The following is a 16,590-nucleotide window of genomic DNA, read 5'->3' on the forward strand; positions in this document are numbered from 1 at the left end:
ATTTTGACGGAACTTTCACTGATAGGTAGCTGTTGATATAAGGAGTAACTTAGGCTACTTTTTTTAGACTAGCTTCGCCCCGCAGCTTCACCCGCGGTACGACAATAACAGCGGGTAACATAGCGGGACTCAGCTATCAATAATAAAATTTAATGTTTCCGAAGCGAGGGCGGGTCGCTAGTCTTACCTAAATTGATTTCAGCGAATCAAAATGTTAAGTTTAAATCGTAATTAGTCCTTTCTCGACATTCAGTCATTTAAAATTAACACTGTAAAATATTCGCTAACCGATGTAGAATAGTAAGTAGTACAATGACAAAATTACACAAAAAAAAAATACATTTTACTAATATTTATTAAACATATAACATATTCCTGGGAACCACTGTCACTAGTCGATGCAGGGTGATTGAGAGAGTTCTCTTTCAGAGTTTAAACTATTTCAAAAGAAGTTTATCGACAAAGAAGGAGCAGTTTCTGTGAGATTGGGTTTTACTAGTTTTTTTTTTTCAGAATTACCACTCAGAATCAACAGCTTTTTTGTGTCGAATGCAGTATAGAGATATCTATGACTTCGCATTTTTAAGTTTAATTTTTCACGTTAAATTTTTTTAATATGTTAGCGTATTCTCACTAAACTTCACGTCATTTCGGATATTTCCCGATCCACTAACAGTGCTTTTAGGTATTTCAAGCACCGGTCATCGTTCTCGTCGAACCTGTCGCTTGCGACGAAGGGCTCGACTAGTAAATTAACCCTCAGACACAGCCCACTGAGTTTTTCGCCGGATCTTCTCAGTGGGTCGCGTTTCCAATCCTGTGGTAGATTCTGCGAAGCACGGCTCTTGCTAGGGTTCGTGTTCGCAACGTCATCAGGTTTGAGCCCCGTGAGCTCACCTACTAGTTAAGGTTACGCTGAAATAGTCTCTCAGGGCTATCAGCTCAGGTAGAAAAAAAACTTAATTTGATAGCAGCAGAACTGTTATTCGATTAAAATAAAATAAAAGTAGAAACGCGCAATTTCACTTTAACATACTTAATGTAAAAATTCATAGAAAGTATAATAATAAGAATTAAGAAACGCAGCTAAGAATTCACGACACATTAGAATAAATAATAAATATGTTTAATAAATAAATATGTATAATGTTAAGTCCAAAAACTATTCTTTTGTTGAACTCAGTATAGCACATTCAACTTGTAGATCCGGTAAAAGATGTTTGTTTTCTTATTGTTATTAATACACAATGGAAGCTTAATTTTATGTAAATGCGACTTACATACAAATACAATGGACGTAGCTCTTTAACTTGTTGCAATAAACTGCTACTGTTTAAAAAACCCTTTTTTTTGCACCACGTACTGGGCCTATAAAGTAACTTGTGGTAGTGCGATCAATAACCTCTCGCCGCTTTTCATGCTTAGATAGAATTGTCCTCTTTGGGCTACTCTTACTGCTTTTAAAACTTTTATCAATAACTTCCACGGTATAGGTACAGCATCATGTATTTAAAAACAATCTTGCCCAAGGTGAGTAGTGTTCACATCTCGTTATCTATGGATTCCAGTTACCATTTTTTTTTACATCGGTCTGTGAGATCTTCTTGTCAGTTTTTGTATATAATTTTTTTTTGAGGTAAACATCTTTCGAATCAGGAGTACAGCCAAGACTCTTTTCAAAGCTCATTTGAAGATTGTGTGTGTGCCATGAAATATCGCGAAAGAGAGTTCACGCTACAGCCGGGTCTTTAGATATGTTTTGCGGATAAGTACAGTATTCAAAATACTTCAAATAGACTCTGCTCCTCGGGAAAATGATGTGATAACGTTCAGTCACTATTCTCATCGAACCTATCAAATACTAGGAAGGGTACGTCGTGAAAGCTAACTCATAGACACAGCCCACTAAGTTTCTCGCCGGATCTTCTCAGTGGGTCGCGATTCCGATCCGGTTGATACAGCGAAGATTTTACTACGGTTAATTCAAATTCAAATTCAAAAGCATTTATTTCAACTGAGATGTCAGTATAACACACTTGTTGAATGTCAAAATATAAATAACATTGTTAACTCTACCACCGGTTCCAAAAAAAGCAACAGTCCTGAGAAGAACCGGCGAAAGAAACTCAGCGGGTTTCTTTTTTGTTTTTTCTCAATTTTTTTTTTTAAATAAGTTAAAATATTCGCAATAAACGAAAAGCAAGTCAAAAAATACAATTAAAAAATAATAATAATAATAATGAAAAATTAAATTAATGTTACCAAAGTCTCAAGGTTGAGCCCTGTGAGCTCGACTATACGTCCAGTGAAGCCTGCATAACCCTTCAAGGTTACTAGCACTAGGTAGAAAAGCGCGATGACGCGTCATCACAAACAATTCCTTAATAAATAGTTTTGTTTGAGAGCATTATCAGACTCGCTATGTCTTGTTTAGGGGGGCACGAGCCGATCTGATGCTTGGGAGTACGGACAGTCTTGAAGCCACCAGTTCGAACGCAACGCGAGCAACTTACAACTACGAGGTGGACACTCCAATGACCGGGAGTCTCACCTCCGGAGGTTAGTTCTATTCACTCTCTTTCTCTCTTGAAAACATTCTCTTCAAAAGCAACGTGCAGGGGTTACATATGAAGCAACATGCAAGTAGATTAGCTTTTGTTTGGTTATCATTTTAATTAACTCATTAATCATAGATGCGTTATTTCGTATTCGCCAGCTCAAAAACAACAATGGTCTTTAAAACTTTCACGTTGCTTTCTAGCCATACATTCTGTTGATGCAATAGGTAACATATTAACTAGCCTACTCGTATGAAGTTTGTTGTCGCTGTATCCAATATAAACCTTTTTAGTACCATCAATAACACTAACGATATTATTAACCATGCCTGCTAAAATCTGCTTTTCCTTATAACTGGAAAAATCATGCCTCTTTGCAAATATATTCCAATGCCAATGTCTACTATAACAGCAGTTACGCATCTACTCATCTTTTTGAATGTTCCAGAAGCATATACTCCCTAGCTTTACTTATAACATTTTGCTACTTATCTGAGCTTCATACTAATCAGAAAGATAACAGCGGTACCGCCTCCAGGGTCGAACACCATGGTGTCTTCCCTGGACACCCTGGAACCCATCACCGCCGTGCAGATGGACAGTATGGAACACCAGTCTACGAGTGAGCAGCAGTCCCACGAGTATGATGTCCAAGAACCGGATTCTGATACTGAAAGACTAGTACGTATTTATAATCAGTTAGATTTAGTAAATAATAAATAATAGTTTAAAAAAAACTAACAAAATACGCTTTTATAGAAAATCCAACTAAAATATAGAAAATAAATGTTAATAAATTTGAATTAAAAATAGTGTAAGAAACACGATTTTTTTTACAATAAAATCATTTTTTTTATGCTTTTAATTTTTTTAAATTTCTTTTTTTAATATTGAATTGTCATCGGTCCTTAATAAGTATACCAAACTTCGAGTTAATCCGACGTTTTGAAGGGGGTCAAAATCATGTTCAAAGATTCCGTTACAAACATACATACGTCTGAAGCTAATAACAAACGTATTAAAACGAGGATCACTAAAGATTTCCATTCGTTCTTTTCTTATTTGTTAATTTACAGCGGGGTTTTATTGAAGGAGTGAAAATCTGAATGATCACTTTTTTATTGATTAGGTTATTAAAAGATCTTAGAGCCTACCCTATAAAATGGTCCCTGAAACTCATGGAGATCACGCCGTAAATATCACCAGTTACCATGATATATAAGGTTGAAGTTACGTCCCATCTAGTTGGAGCGTATGACTGCTTCACGGCAAAAAAAGGCACACTGGGCTTCCTTAGTTTTAGCCTCCCCTTCGTTGTATCCGACAAGGGTAGAGACTATTTTTCTTCTTCTAGAAGGATATCACCCGAAATTAACTAAGTTTAACTCTTTAATACCATTAAGAGAAGTTATTCATATAATCCTAACAGTTAACACAAATCTTAAAATCCTTTAGGAGCTTGATAGCAAAACACCTAAAGCCAAGGAGCGAACCATAATGTTTGACAGTACTGACACTCTAAGTGCTGTGAGTGGCGATAGTTCCATCAAAGAAGCGAAAGTCGAGACGCCCGCTGCTACGTTCTATATCGGAGACACACCTATTGTTAGAGGTAATCTAATTTAAGGTATCTTTATATACTCAGTAGTACTAAGCATTGGGGGGGCTAAACGCTGTGTGTGCAATCACTGTTTGGTATATTCTCTAGTTCGTCCTTACCTTTTGCAATGGGCTAAACAAGTAACATTCTATGAGCAAAAATGTCCTGTGTTTGTAATAGCTTAAAGAAAATCTTCTAGGTCAGGTTTTGTCTAGCCTACTGTATATTTAATAATAATAATAATAAAGCCTGTTTATTTCCAATCCATAATGATAATATATTACATGCGATTTAATATCTAAATATACTAGGGTAGAATTTCTTTAATTTTCTTTTATTCGCTAACGTTGCTTTCTCCTGTATCAATGATCGGAACCCCTTCTCGGGTAAAGGCCTCCTCCAGCTTCTTCCAAATCCCTTTGTCCATGGCTTTCCTTATCCAATCGCTTCCTGCTATCGCTTTTATATCGTCTATCCATCTTTTTCTATTTTACTGTATATTTATCCATATTATATTTTTATGCAATATAGCATAGAAAGCAGCACACATATTTGGGTATTTTTCATGGAAGTAAATAGGAAGAAATATATCGGTCAATACATTTTCTGATGCACCTTAATTTCCCAAATCAACCCTGACTGCTGGTTGTAGGTGGGGGACGTGAAGAGGCAGAGCCTCAGCAACCATTGTCCGAAAGCTGTCCAGCATCATTGCAACCTGTTCCTCAATCATCACCACCTGTACCTACACAAAGAAGGTAAAAACGAATCAGACACATATTCTTTTTAACGTAATATTATTTTGCTTTTACTAAGAAAATTATTTACGAATTTAATTTTTTTTAAATCCAATCTAACACTAAATTTGTCGAATATTTAAATGAGTTTTAAAAACACACACTCTCCTACGCGCACTGCTTTTATTTATACATGTTCCAATCTTTGTTCTCATCTAGTAGTTTATCATGTTTTAATTTCTTAAACGAAGCTATTATAATATGTACCTCTAAAACTAAATAAATATAATATATTGTCATTGCAGCTGCTATTGTTTAAGTCACTCCCAAGATAGCCTCAACAAATAGGTACAAAATTTTTAAATTACATTGCTTTTTATCAGATTTAATTTGCTTACTTTACACCGCTGTATCGTCGCAAATCAAATGGCTTCCTAACAATCTAAACTTATTGTTTTTGTTTCTTTCGTTTTTAATTTTACCGTGTTATTGGTTGCTATAACGTATCATCAAATGTTAATCACATTATCCATATTTAGCATGCTCCACATAAAAGAAAGGAAGTTTTTGGAAATTTAAATTTGAAGTATGAACATTTTTAAATTTAAATAACATTGACCATTTGAAATGAGACAGCGCTTAGAGATTTAAATTGTTGTCTACATTACTTTCAGATCCCTAACGATGATAGCCAAGGCACCGCACACAAGTCTAGAGGAAGCTGCAAAGAAATCCTAAGCTCTAAATAGTTTACGTTAAGATTGTTTTCGTAAAACAAAAATCGCTGCTGAAGCTGCTTTAGCAAAAAGTGCACCTATTGCTAATAACATCTCGGAAAGGTTAAATAAACAAATACGTCCTGTAGTTAAACGATGGTTCAAACAATTCGATTAGTTAGAATATAGCAAACGTTCTGTTAATTTCAAATTGCGAGCCTAAGTAATAAAGAAATTGTTAATATCAATACAGTATTCAGACTCGATAATTTTTATTGGTAATTTTTATAATCTTGAAGCGGGTACAAAATTTCCAAATATATAGATTTAAATTACGCTTATCTTTCGTTGTTATTGCGAATTTTCAAGAAAAACGGTACGTTGTATTTTTGAAATATCGTACATGAGAATGCTAATCTGCCTATTTCTGCCGTGAGCCGATTCAGTTTGAAGATAAGGGACACCCGCAATTTTTCTTCCCTACCTATTTTCTGGTAGCCTAAGAGGCTATTCCAACTTCGCCCGGATGGGTAGGTGAGCTCACGGGATCAACCTGAGAGAATTTGATAACACTAGCCCTAACAAGAGCAGCGCTTCGCATAATCTACCACCGGATCGGAATCGCGATCCACTGAGAAGATCTGGCGAAGAACTCAATGATCGACCACCGCGATACAATAGTACCTTCGACCTCATGTCTCAAAGTGGGCGGTTGTTGATATCTAAGAGCACCGGTGCAATAAAATCGAACATAGTGCAATATTAATAAAACTTACGAAAGGATGTACAATTATATCCAAATACATTAAAATTAGAAATCACTTATCATTCGATTTTCATTTGGGAATTTCAAAGAAGCAGCATATATTGTACTTGATTGACTTACATTCCAAGGATTATAGTTAGCCACTGAACGAATTGATAGTTCCAAGGATTTGCTATTACATACATTAATCATCACATCTAGGACGAGCAAACGAATTCTCCGATTCATTTCTTAGTTCAAAATATTTTTCAATTATCTTCAATTATTATTATATATTTTCTTCCAAGTTCAATAGGCGCTTTTATTTAACAGTCGTTTTTTTTCATTCAAGATCTTTTTTGGGATCGAAATATTTTTATAGAATTATCAATTTAATATCATATTTAAAATTCGCTGACGGCAAGGCTCATATAAAATAAGGGAATTAAAAGAATTGATGTTTGGAAATGACATAAAAAGGTATGTTAAGTTACGTCGAAAAGATAGGATAGCTTCGATTAGCTAAGCATTTCTTGGCTAATTTCTTAAGGGATTTTAGATAGGCATGAGGTCGACGGACTTAATCCAAGACGGTACTTGGCTCCTTGTAGGTTTTGTAGGTTTTGTAAAGAACGGAAAATACCCTCGAATATGAATATTTAGAAGCGGGATGAGACTGATGGAATTAATGATAATAGTAGAGTTATTAATGTTCTAGATTTGAAGGCTATTGAAACAATTGCGATTTGATTTTAGGGCCATTTTAATCTTAACTATAGTAAAATTAGAAATATACTATACTAAAATATAGCAATGAATAAACGGTATTTAGTAAGATGAAATAATTTAAAGTTTGATTTACTTGAACTTAGATACATATATAGCATCCATATTTATCACATCTGATTAGAAAAAGCAGTCCCTTTAATTAATTTCTATTACCACTTCAGTTACTGGTATTTGGCACAGTCCATTACCGCAATATGTTCCGCACCAATCATTCTTATATATGATCAAATTTCATACCTATGTGGCGGTATTCATCACAGAACAAAAGATATTTCATATATTATTATGTCTGAATCTCGCTAACGACATTTTCAAGATAAATTTATATTTAAACAAGTTCCGAACAATAAAATTTGGGCCATCGGTCTACTAAGCAATTTCACACATTCGGTGAAAGATCTCTTTACCTTGTATACATACATATAGCCATAGCAATAGCTAGATGTAGTCTAGGAGATACACTAGCTTACGAAATTAGTTGAATAAATAATAGGATATTATTATTTATTTATTTATTTAGACACACCAACAGCAATACACACAAAACATTCAATCTCAAAATTAACATCTATAAAATTAAGTATCGGTATGTAAGCCAGTTACAGGCATGTACAGCAATCTCTTATAACACACTATGACATGTTACAGCAATTTTACAAACAGCGGGAAAATAGGATAAATTTAAATGTTAACAGTACGACAAAAAAATAAATAGTAATTTAATTTAAATATTTAATATAAAATTATAAATAAATTATTATTGTCCAAATGAAATCGTAATTGTTTTAAATTGGATTGTAGAATTGTAAAATTGTCATGCTTAGCTAAATAATGTGCGTTAGCTGATGAAGCTATGTATTTCATATCAGCTGCGGTCGTTATCACGAGTCCTCGTGGTTAAATTAATATATATTTCGTCAGGAGAAGAATAATGTTTCTAAATCATTATCTGCTAAATAAGAAATTGAATCGAAAATTAATTTGATATATGAGTCGTCTATTATTAAAGGTGGCAATCTGTGCATTTGGACAAAAAAAAATTATTGATATGTCAATACAGATTGATTTGAATATAATCGTCTCCTTCAAAGAATACGGTTCAAAACCTGCATTAAATAAAGGTTAATAGTTAACCTGTTATTTATCTAAGATGTCGTTCCGAAGAGTTTTGTGACTGCCAATGGAATACAAAGTCAATAATTCGTTTTTCTGATTTACCAATCATTGTCCAAAAGTCAGATTGCCGGCTTTGATAATAGTCGACTCATATGGCGTAAAAGTATTACCTGATAGAGAATTCAGAACTCGTGATGGCGACGATTCCCACGAATAATGTTAGATACGTTTCGCTTAAATGTAAAATTATATTTATAAATAAATAGTTAATTTATTGAGTACGTGTGCTTCAAAGATGTTAAAAAAACAAACTTTGAGAAGGAGATTCGTTTTAGCTTCATGTCTCTTGCTTCTGTCCTTAATTTAACAAATGGTATCTAAACGAAGGGCTTATAAGGTTTCAAGGACCCTTTTTTGAAGTTGTTGATACTATATTTTGTTTATTTTGTTGGGTCCATGTTTTCCTGTAAGTTCTCCTAAAAAAATTTACGTTTTATTTCAGTTTTACTTGGAAACTGTTCCTTGTATTTTGTTGAACCGTTATCCGTAGCGAAAATTCAAATGGGTCTTATTGCTGATAGTTACAATGGTATTTATTATATTGAGGTTTGAATCGCTATTTGATTGTTTTTTGCGCCAAGGATCCGATCCATGATAATATCAAGGATATGCTGATATAATACCAAAAGATTTTTCGCATATTGACTCATCGAGGGGTGAAAGACTATTTGGTTATTATTAGCGACATCTTTGAAAATTCACAGGAGAGCCATTCAAACTTTAAAATTGGGAATAAATATCAAAACAAAACAAAATGTTTAGCTATTTGAATGGAGTAAGCCTGATTGAAGTTCAATTAAAAACATCAAACTGTTGATGCTAATCTATACATATAAATAAAATTGGTGTGCCTGTTTGTAATATTGAAATAACCGCTTTTTACTACATGCATATGAATATATATACAGGATATACACCAAAATAACATTTTTTACAATTTTTGTCTGTCCGTCTGTCTCTTTGTTCCGGCTAATCTCTGGAACGGCTGGACCGATTTTGACGGTACTTTCACTGATAGGTAGCTGATGGTATAAGGAGTAACTTAGGCTACTTTTTTTAGACTAGCTTCGCCCCGCGACTTCATCCGCGGTACGACAATAGCCGCGGGTAGCATCGCGGCACTCAGCTAGTATCAAATAAAACTCACCTTTAAGTACAAAGATAAATGTCGCTTATTAAGCGTAATGTCGCTTAAACTAAATAACTTTTCACCCCTCGATATATAGTTATGTACTTAATTTTGAAGTGTTTTCGAAACCAAAAAAGGAGGGATTATAAAAATATATTAGGGAACCTTAGTATCAAAATTTCATGCCAAGCAAAGCAAATACCTGCGTCTTTTTAGTAAAATACTTATTTCCCTGTAGCGCATAAACTGATTCGACTATTACTAAAATCTCTATAGAGGAGTTGACTTATGTGGATCGAGTTCTGTAACAAATTTCCGTATATACAGGGTGTGGATGACGATATGGCTTTAAATCGATTCAAGCATACTCAAGTTCAAAGTCGCAAAATCGTTCCGATAATCGCAGCCATTCAGAAAAAGGAATATATTATTGATCCCATTAGTATAAGTATGCTGAATTTGTTCATTGGGAACTATTTGTTGGAAAATAATTATCAACGTAATTGCATATGAATAAGAAACGGGTAACTGACTTTTCATATGGGTTCTAATTTTAGGATATTTTCTAATTTAATTATTTTCTAATTTCTAATTTAAGGCTGTAATATTCTAGTTTAAGGCTGTACCGTCATCTCCGACCCGTATCAAAATTCGTGGGCTCTGTATAAGTTATTTCAGACATTCTCGCTGTTCGAAGCTTTGAAAGCTATGAAAGCTACGTTTTCAGAAGCACTGTGTTGAATTTAGTTGCGATTATTTACCGTTATATTTGTAATATATGCTGATATTCTATCGAATAAAATTTTAATATTATTATTGGTATATTAAATAAAACGCTATCTCATTTGTTTTGTATTCATTTACAACCACCTTCCGTGTTATTTGAGGTCGTCGTGCTTTTAAGTATTGCATTTTATTTAAAAAATGATTAATGTTGATGCGAAGCAGCCTATCCCTAATTTCACCCATAGATAACATATGTGTTTGTAAACATTATTTTTGGGCGTATTGTTTTTGCCTACGAAGCAGTGTAAGAGTAAATTCAAACCTCATTATCTCCATACTAACTTCGGTATGCTTAGGCCAGTTTTGCGCTGACGGCCTGATTTTTATTTTACAAAGAACTTTCAGTTTTATTTTATATACGACTAGTTGACCCGGCAGACTTCGTAGTGCCTCAATCGATAAATAAAAGACCTAAACTTTTGAAGTCGTCGTGGCCTCACGGATAAGACGTCCGGTACATCGTGTTTAGCGATGCACCGGTGTTCGAATCCCGCTGGCGGGTACCAATTTTTGTAATGAAATACGTACTCAACAAATGTTCACGATTGATTTCCACAATGAAGGAATAACATCGTGTAATAAAAATGAAACCTGCAAAATTATAATTTGCGTAATTACTGGTGGTAGGACCTCTTGTGAGTCCACACGGGTAGGTACCACCACCCTGCCTATTTCTGCCGTGAAGCAGTAATGCGTTTCGGTTTGAAGGGTGGGGCAGCCGTTGTAACTATAATTGAGACCTTAGAACTTATATCTCAAGGTGGGTGGCGCATTTACGTTGTAGATGTCTATGGGCTCCAGTAACCACTTAACACCAGGTGGGCTGTGAGCTCGTCCACTCATCTAAGCAATAAAAAAAAATTGTATAAAATAAACTTAAAACAAACAAAAGGAATCCGTCCGACTGGGGACACATCAAAGGAAAAACAAAACTGTTATTTTTATTTAATTCCGAGCATTTTCATATTTATCTACCTCTAAACCTTTCCTGGACTTCCATAAATCATTCAAGACCAAAATTAGCCAAATCGGTCCAGCCGTTCTCGAGATTTAGCGAGACAACGAACAGCAATTCATTTTTATATACATATATAGATAGATTAGATGTTGAATAGACACATATTGAAATTCGTCACCCACTTTGAGGCGTCAAGTCGAATACTGATATATATTGTGAAACGTCTACCTCACACTAAAAATGGAAGTTTCTCATTTCCTGCAAAAATAAATACGACAATTCAACCAACCCTAGCGTGTGTTTATTGAACGAAAGAAAGAAAGAAATCATTTATTCGCCAAGCATAGTGAAAATGAGTTATTACATAAGTTAAAAGCAGCGTGTATGCTTTGTCATCATTTGACGTGCGAAATTTTGTGCAGTGCAAGATATTATAATATTATATAATTTACCATTCATTCATCCAAATTTCAAGTAATAATTAAAAATTATATTTATTTTCAATGCCATCCCTAAGAAAATCATTTATGTGATAATAATTTCCACTAATAAGATTATCTTTTAGTTTTTTCTTAAAATGAAAATCGTCTAAGTCTCTTAATTTATTTCTCTTCTTCTTTAATTTCTTCTTCTTTTTTAATTTCTTGAAACTTATAACTGTAACACTTCCGTGCAGACGTTTGGAAAAACAAGGCATAAATTAAAATAAAATAAAAATTGTACGTAATCTTTAATATAAAATTTATTCACAAAAAGCAATACTTATTAACTAAAACAAATATACAATGTATATCATTGTGTACATATGTAATGATATACATATGTAAATCATTTTTTTTTTGTTATTTTATCTACATACGTATGTAAATCATTATTTTTTTGTACCGATTTTGTACGTATATTAACATTTTTACTAGATCATCCAAATCACGTTTCCGCAAAATTTTAACTTGCAACTATTTATTATTCTATTAGAACTATAACGAATCAGAAGCAGAGTAGTCTTAAGTTACTCCTTATATCATCAGCTACCTACCAGTGAAAGTCTCGTCAAAATCGGTCCAGCCGTTCCAGATATTAGCCGGAACAAACAGGCAGACAAAAAAATATGGTATATGTAATGTGGTATACATACTTACGCATTTAGTAAAAAGTGGTAATTTTATTATTACAAACAGACACTCCAATTTTATTTGTTTGTATAGATGAATTCGGTAATAAAAGCTAACAGATTAAAAAAACACGAATTTCTTCCACGTTCATCTGTTAATAAATGTTCCTTGACCGTTAATAGAAAATTAGTGTACTGTGTCAAAATGTATCATTACAGCTATATTTTTAATATTAACAGGGATTTCTTTATGTTGCCGTAGACTTAGGACCAGCAGATAGAGGAAAAGACAGAGAAAAAACTGCATCATCTTTCGTCTGGTAGACCATTTTTTTGGAATCCCATTAAATACACTTAAAGTCGCAAGTTAAAATTTTGACGTACAAACAAAAACAAGAGCTTTTAATTTAGAACAATAAAAAAATTAAACTACAAAAATCAAAACAATGAAAATTGTTCAAACAAGAAATCCGGTTAACCGGTAAACCTTTTCCATATCGATTTCGGACTTATAATAAAGATTTCTTATTCAAATCATTTTCATAAACAAATTACAAAAAAAAAATTATGTTTTTCTTAAAGTTACTATGGCATTTCGTGAATCGATTCTTGCCAAAATCTACATTGAGAACGTTGAAATATGCGATGCGATATTTGAGTCGTCTATTATCAAAGGTGGCAATCTGTGCATTTTGACAAAAAAATGTTATTGATATGTCAATACAGATTGATTTGAATATAATCGTCTCCTTCAAAGAATACGGTTCGAAACCTATCTAAGATGTCGTTCAGAAGAGTTTTGTGACTGCCAATGGAATACAAAGTCAATAATTCGTTTTTCTGATTTACAAATAATTGTCCAAAAGTCATATTGCCGGCTTTGATAATAGTCGACTCATTTAAAGTTTTTTTTTTCGTATTATTTTTGCCCGTATCCGGCGATCGTAATAAAAAATATATAATATTTAAAGTCGATTTCTTCCAAAATTGATTCAAGATTTATAAAATGTAGAACTGGAAACACCATGAAAAAGACAATGGCCTATAATTTTTTTTTTGTTGCAATATTCTACGTAGTTAGATTTTGTGGCTTGTGTAATTGCACATAGAAATATTACAACAAAAGACTCAATTTAAATAAAATTTATAAAAGATGAGCGTAACTCACTAACAACATCAATTTTCTTTCAACAAACTAAACTTAGAAAAATATATTTTTTATAACTTAAACGGAAAACGGTTCGTTATTTTTCGTCATTTGACAGAAAGGGCCTGATGACAATTCACATAGGCTGCATATATTTCTGCTTTAGAACAATAATACTTTTAGACATTTGAATTGGTGTCTTTCTGACTTGCTAGAAACTTCGAGAACGTATCTCAAGATATTTTGAATTAATTTCCCAGCTCAAATATAATACGTACTTCAATTATGAATACCGAGCTTTGAAATCATGACTTTATTCGGATATGATTTCAGTAAAATATTTTTTTTATATTGAGAGTGAGCCAGATGTAGGTACGGCGACATCAAATTCAGTCCACCGCTTATACAGTACGTGTTTTTTTTCTAAAATTGAACTTAAAATTAAAAATAAATTAAATAGAATTGAATAAATTAATTGAATAAATAAAGTCTTTACTTTGGTGGTTTAGACCGTACTGAATATAATTTTTAAATAATACTAGCAGGTTTTCTTGATTCCACTCTTTACAAGGAATCGAACTCCGATACGTCGCTTGTCTGAAACCAAAGGCCAATTAGAGCAATGGAACTTCATAATAAAATAAGCAACGCTGTAAAAACATAGATCAGGATTTTCTTGGAAAATTTAAAATCATGAATTTTTTTTTATTGCTCCTGTAGTCAGAAGAGCATACGGCCCCCCTAATGTTGAGTGGTTACCGTCGTCCATGGACATCAGCAATGCCAAGGGCAGAGCCAAGCCGCTGCCTACCGTTAAGTACTCAACACATATTCACAATCCGACGGAAAATAAATATTGAAAGTTCAATCTATATTTACATTCTAAAAACAATGTATTATATAAGTCGATTTATCAAAATCAGCGCAAATATCTTATAAAGCGGAAACCTGTGACACATCCTTCGTGTGCTAATATCGGTGATGCGCTTTTGTTTTGTAAGGCAGAGAAGGTCAAGACCCATCTGCCATTAACGGTTACCGGATTCCATAAATACTGCAGTGTGAATACATCAAGCCAGAGAGACTAGATCTAGCTAACCTCTCAGTAAGATAAGAAAGTGTACCCTCCAAATCGGAATGACCACCTTCCGAAAGAAATAGGCAGATTGGTGATACCTACAAACGCGGCTCAGTCTATGTCCGAGTACCGATTAAAATACCCATAGACACAGCCCATTGAGTTTCTCGCCGGATATTATAAGTGGGTCGCGTTTCCGATTTGGAGGTAGATTCTGTAAAGCACTGCTCTTGCTAGTGCGTTAGGGCTAGCGTTAGCAAATTTTCTCAGGTTGAGCCCGTGAGCTCACCTACCTATCCGGGTGCTAAAATGGCCCTTAGGTTACTGTCAGAAGATAGGCAAAAGGAAGTTAAAATATAAATATTACAGTACATGTGCGTGGGTGATACATACAAGATCTGGTTTGTATAGGTGTACATGCGGCAGAAGGAATGTGGATCCAAGGTCTCTCTCGGCCATCGTGTTAGCTTCCTGGGTGAAGGAAATTGAGGCTATGTAGTGCAAACTTAATAGAAAGTGCTCGTGGTTTATTTTAATAGCAGGGTTTTCTACATCCGTGTATTGTCGAATATTGCGTCATAAAAACTCGCCAATATAACCGATCAATGAAACTAATAGTGGTTAAGAAAAAAAAAGGTGATAAGCTTTTAATACGCTATAAAAGTGCATTATTTTGTACAATGACGTCAGCGTTTAGGAGTCCGGTGCATATTTTAGCACATGCGTTGCATCGTATCATTAGTTCTCACGCTTGTATCAATAAATTAATCTATATCAACCTTTAAAAATGTCTAAATGGTGTTCGGTAAGATGCCCAGTGACCCCATTTCTGGGTTCAACGTTATATTTTCCCCTCTTCGGTAGTTGGTGGACCATTAATGAATTTTCTATGGGTCATATTTTACTTTACGATGAACACAATTTAAATATCACGAACTAATTAAAACTAAAAATCGGAGTTAGAGTCCATTGAATAGCATTATAGCAGAAAAATTATAAACAAACTTTTTATGTTCAACTTTTATCGAACTTCCTTATGGTATTCAAATTATTTGTTTTATCCTTGGGAATCTATTTAGTGACGAATCAAAACAGTTGTCCTTTCGGCTTCAAAAAGACATTGAATGATCGCTTTCTTTACCACGCTGACAACTAAATAAGCCTAGAAAGAACTCGTAATTATGTATCTGAGAATTTAGAGTCGCATTAAGATATAGTTACAGAAAAACACTAAATATTATTTAAATAAATATATCACAATACATATTATGTAAATAATTCGAAGCACGGGGAACCAAGACTTTTATTATTATATCTTAATCTTTATTTTTTTATTTGTACCTGATGGGTCAGTCTTGTTGAAGAAGCAGCTCTTCCAGTACTGGCCGGCAAGGTCCCGCCCACTGAACGAGCTTCCGATAATGTCCTGTGAAATTAATGAAGGATTTGGCTGACTCAGTGGTGCGGTTAGCGGCCCTGACTATTGCGGCGAGGGTCGCGGGTTCGATTCCCACATCGAGCAATAATAGTGTGGTGAACAGATTGTTTTCGGTCTATGTCTGGGTGTTTATTATTTATGTATTTAAACGTATATAAGTGTGTTTGTCAGTCTCTAGTGCCCATAAAATAAGGAATCCTTAATTTGGTGCAGAAGGCCGGATGTGAGTTGTTCCAAGATTATTATTCTAATGTCCTCATTCTCGGATTCTGATGAAAATTCAAAGAATCCTGTTTACAAACGATATCCAATGTATATTGGATATTCATACTAAGATTCGCCGCAATAATTTCATTAACAATTCGAAGCCATATTGTCCTTTCCACGGCTCTTTATCAAAGCTAGACAGACGGGGTTAGGCGGAAAAAAAATGTCGTTTTAACGAATACTAAATGAAGGCCTCTTTGTTCCGAATGTCTGTGTTCACTTTTGATACGAGAAACCTAATGTGGTGCCACAAGCCAGTTAAACTATGACAAATCGAGAGCCCAGAAAATACTATTTGTATATTGACGATATCATAGTCGCTTGCTAGTATAAACTGCACCTTACTTCATCAGAA

At 34.1% G+C, this 16,590-nt stretch overlaps 2 protein-coding genes across 2 annotated transcripts in view; one reads left to right on the top strand and one right to left on the bottom strand.

Annotated features, from left to right (window-relative positions):
- Nucleotides 1–10,296, top strand: part of LOC101743161 (ankyrin-2) — a 78,649-nt gene extending 68,353 nt beyond the window's left edge. The window contains exons 49-53 of the mRNA XM_062676454.1: nt 2,435–2,559; nt 3,082–3,239; nt 4,014–4,170; nt 4,811–4,916; nt 5,570–10,296. Coding sequence (XP_062532438.1) covers nt 2,435–2,559; nt 3,082–3,239; nt 4,014–4,170; nt 4,811–4,916; nt 5,570–5,633 — 610 coding nt within the window. The 3' untranslated portion in view covers nt 5,634–10,296. The remainder of the gene's footprint in view (nt 1–2,434; nt 2,560–3,081; nt 3,240–4,013; nt 4,171–4,810; nt 4,917–5,569) is intronic.
- A 1,622-nt stretch (nt 10,297–11,918) lies between these two features.
- Nucleotides 11,919–16,590, bottom strand: part of LOC101743303 (uncharacterized) — a 123,680-nt gene continuing 119,008 nt past the window's right edge. The window contains exons 18-20 of the mRNA XM_062676682.1: nt 15,872–15,956; nt 14,924–15,001; nt 11,919–14,049 (exon numbers count right to left, since the gene is read on the bottom strand). Coding sequence (XP_062532666.1) covers nt 14,017–14,049; nt 14,924–15,001; nt 15,872–15,956 — 196 coding nt within the window. The 3' untranslated portion in view covers nt 11,919–14,016. The remainder of the gene's footprint in view (nt 14,050–14,923; nt 15,002–15,871; nt 15,957–16,590) is intronic.

This window comes from Bombyx mori, chromosome 27 (genome assembly GCF_030269925.1).
Source record: "Bombyx mori chromosome 27, ASM3026992v2".
Lineage (NCBI taxonomy): Eukaryota > Metazoa > Arthropoda > Insecta > Lepidoptera > Bombycidae > Bombyx > Bombyx mori.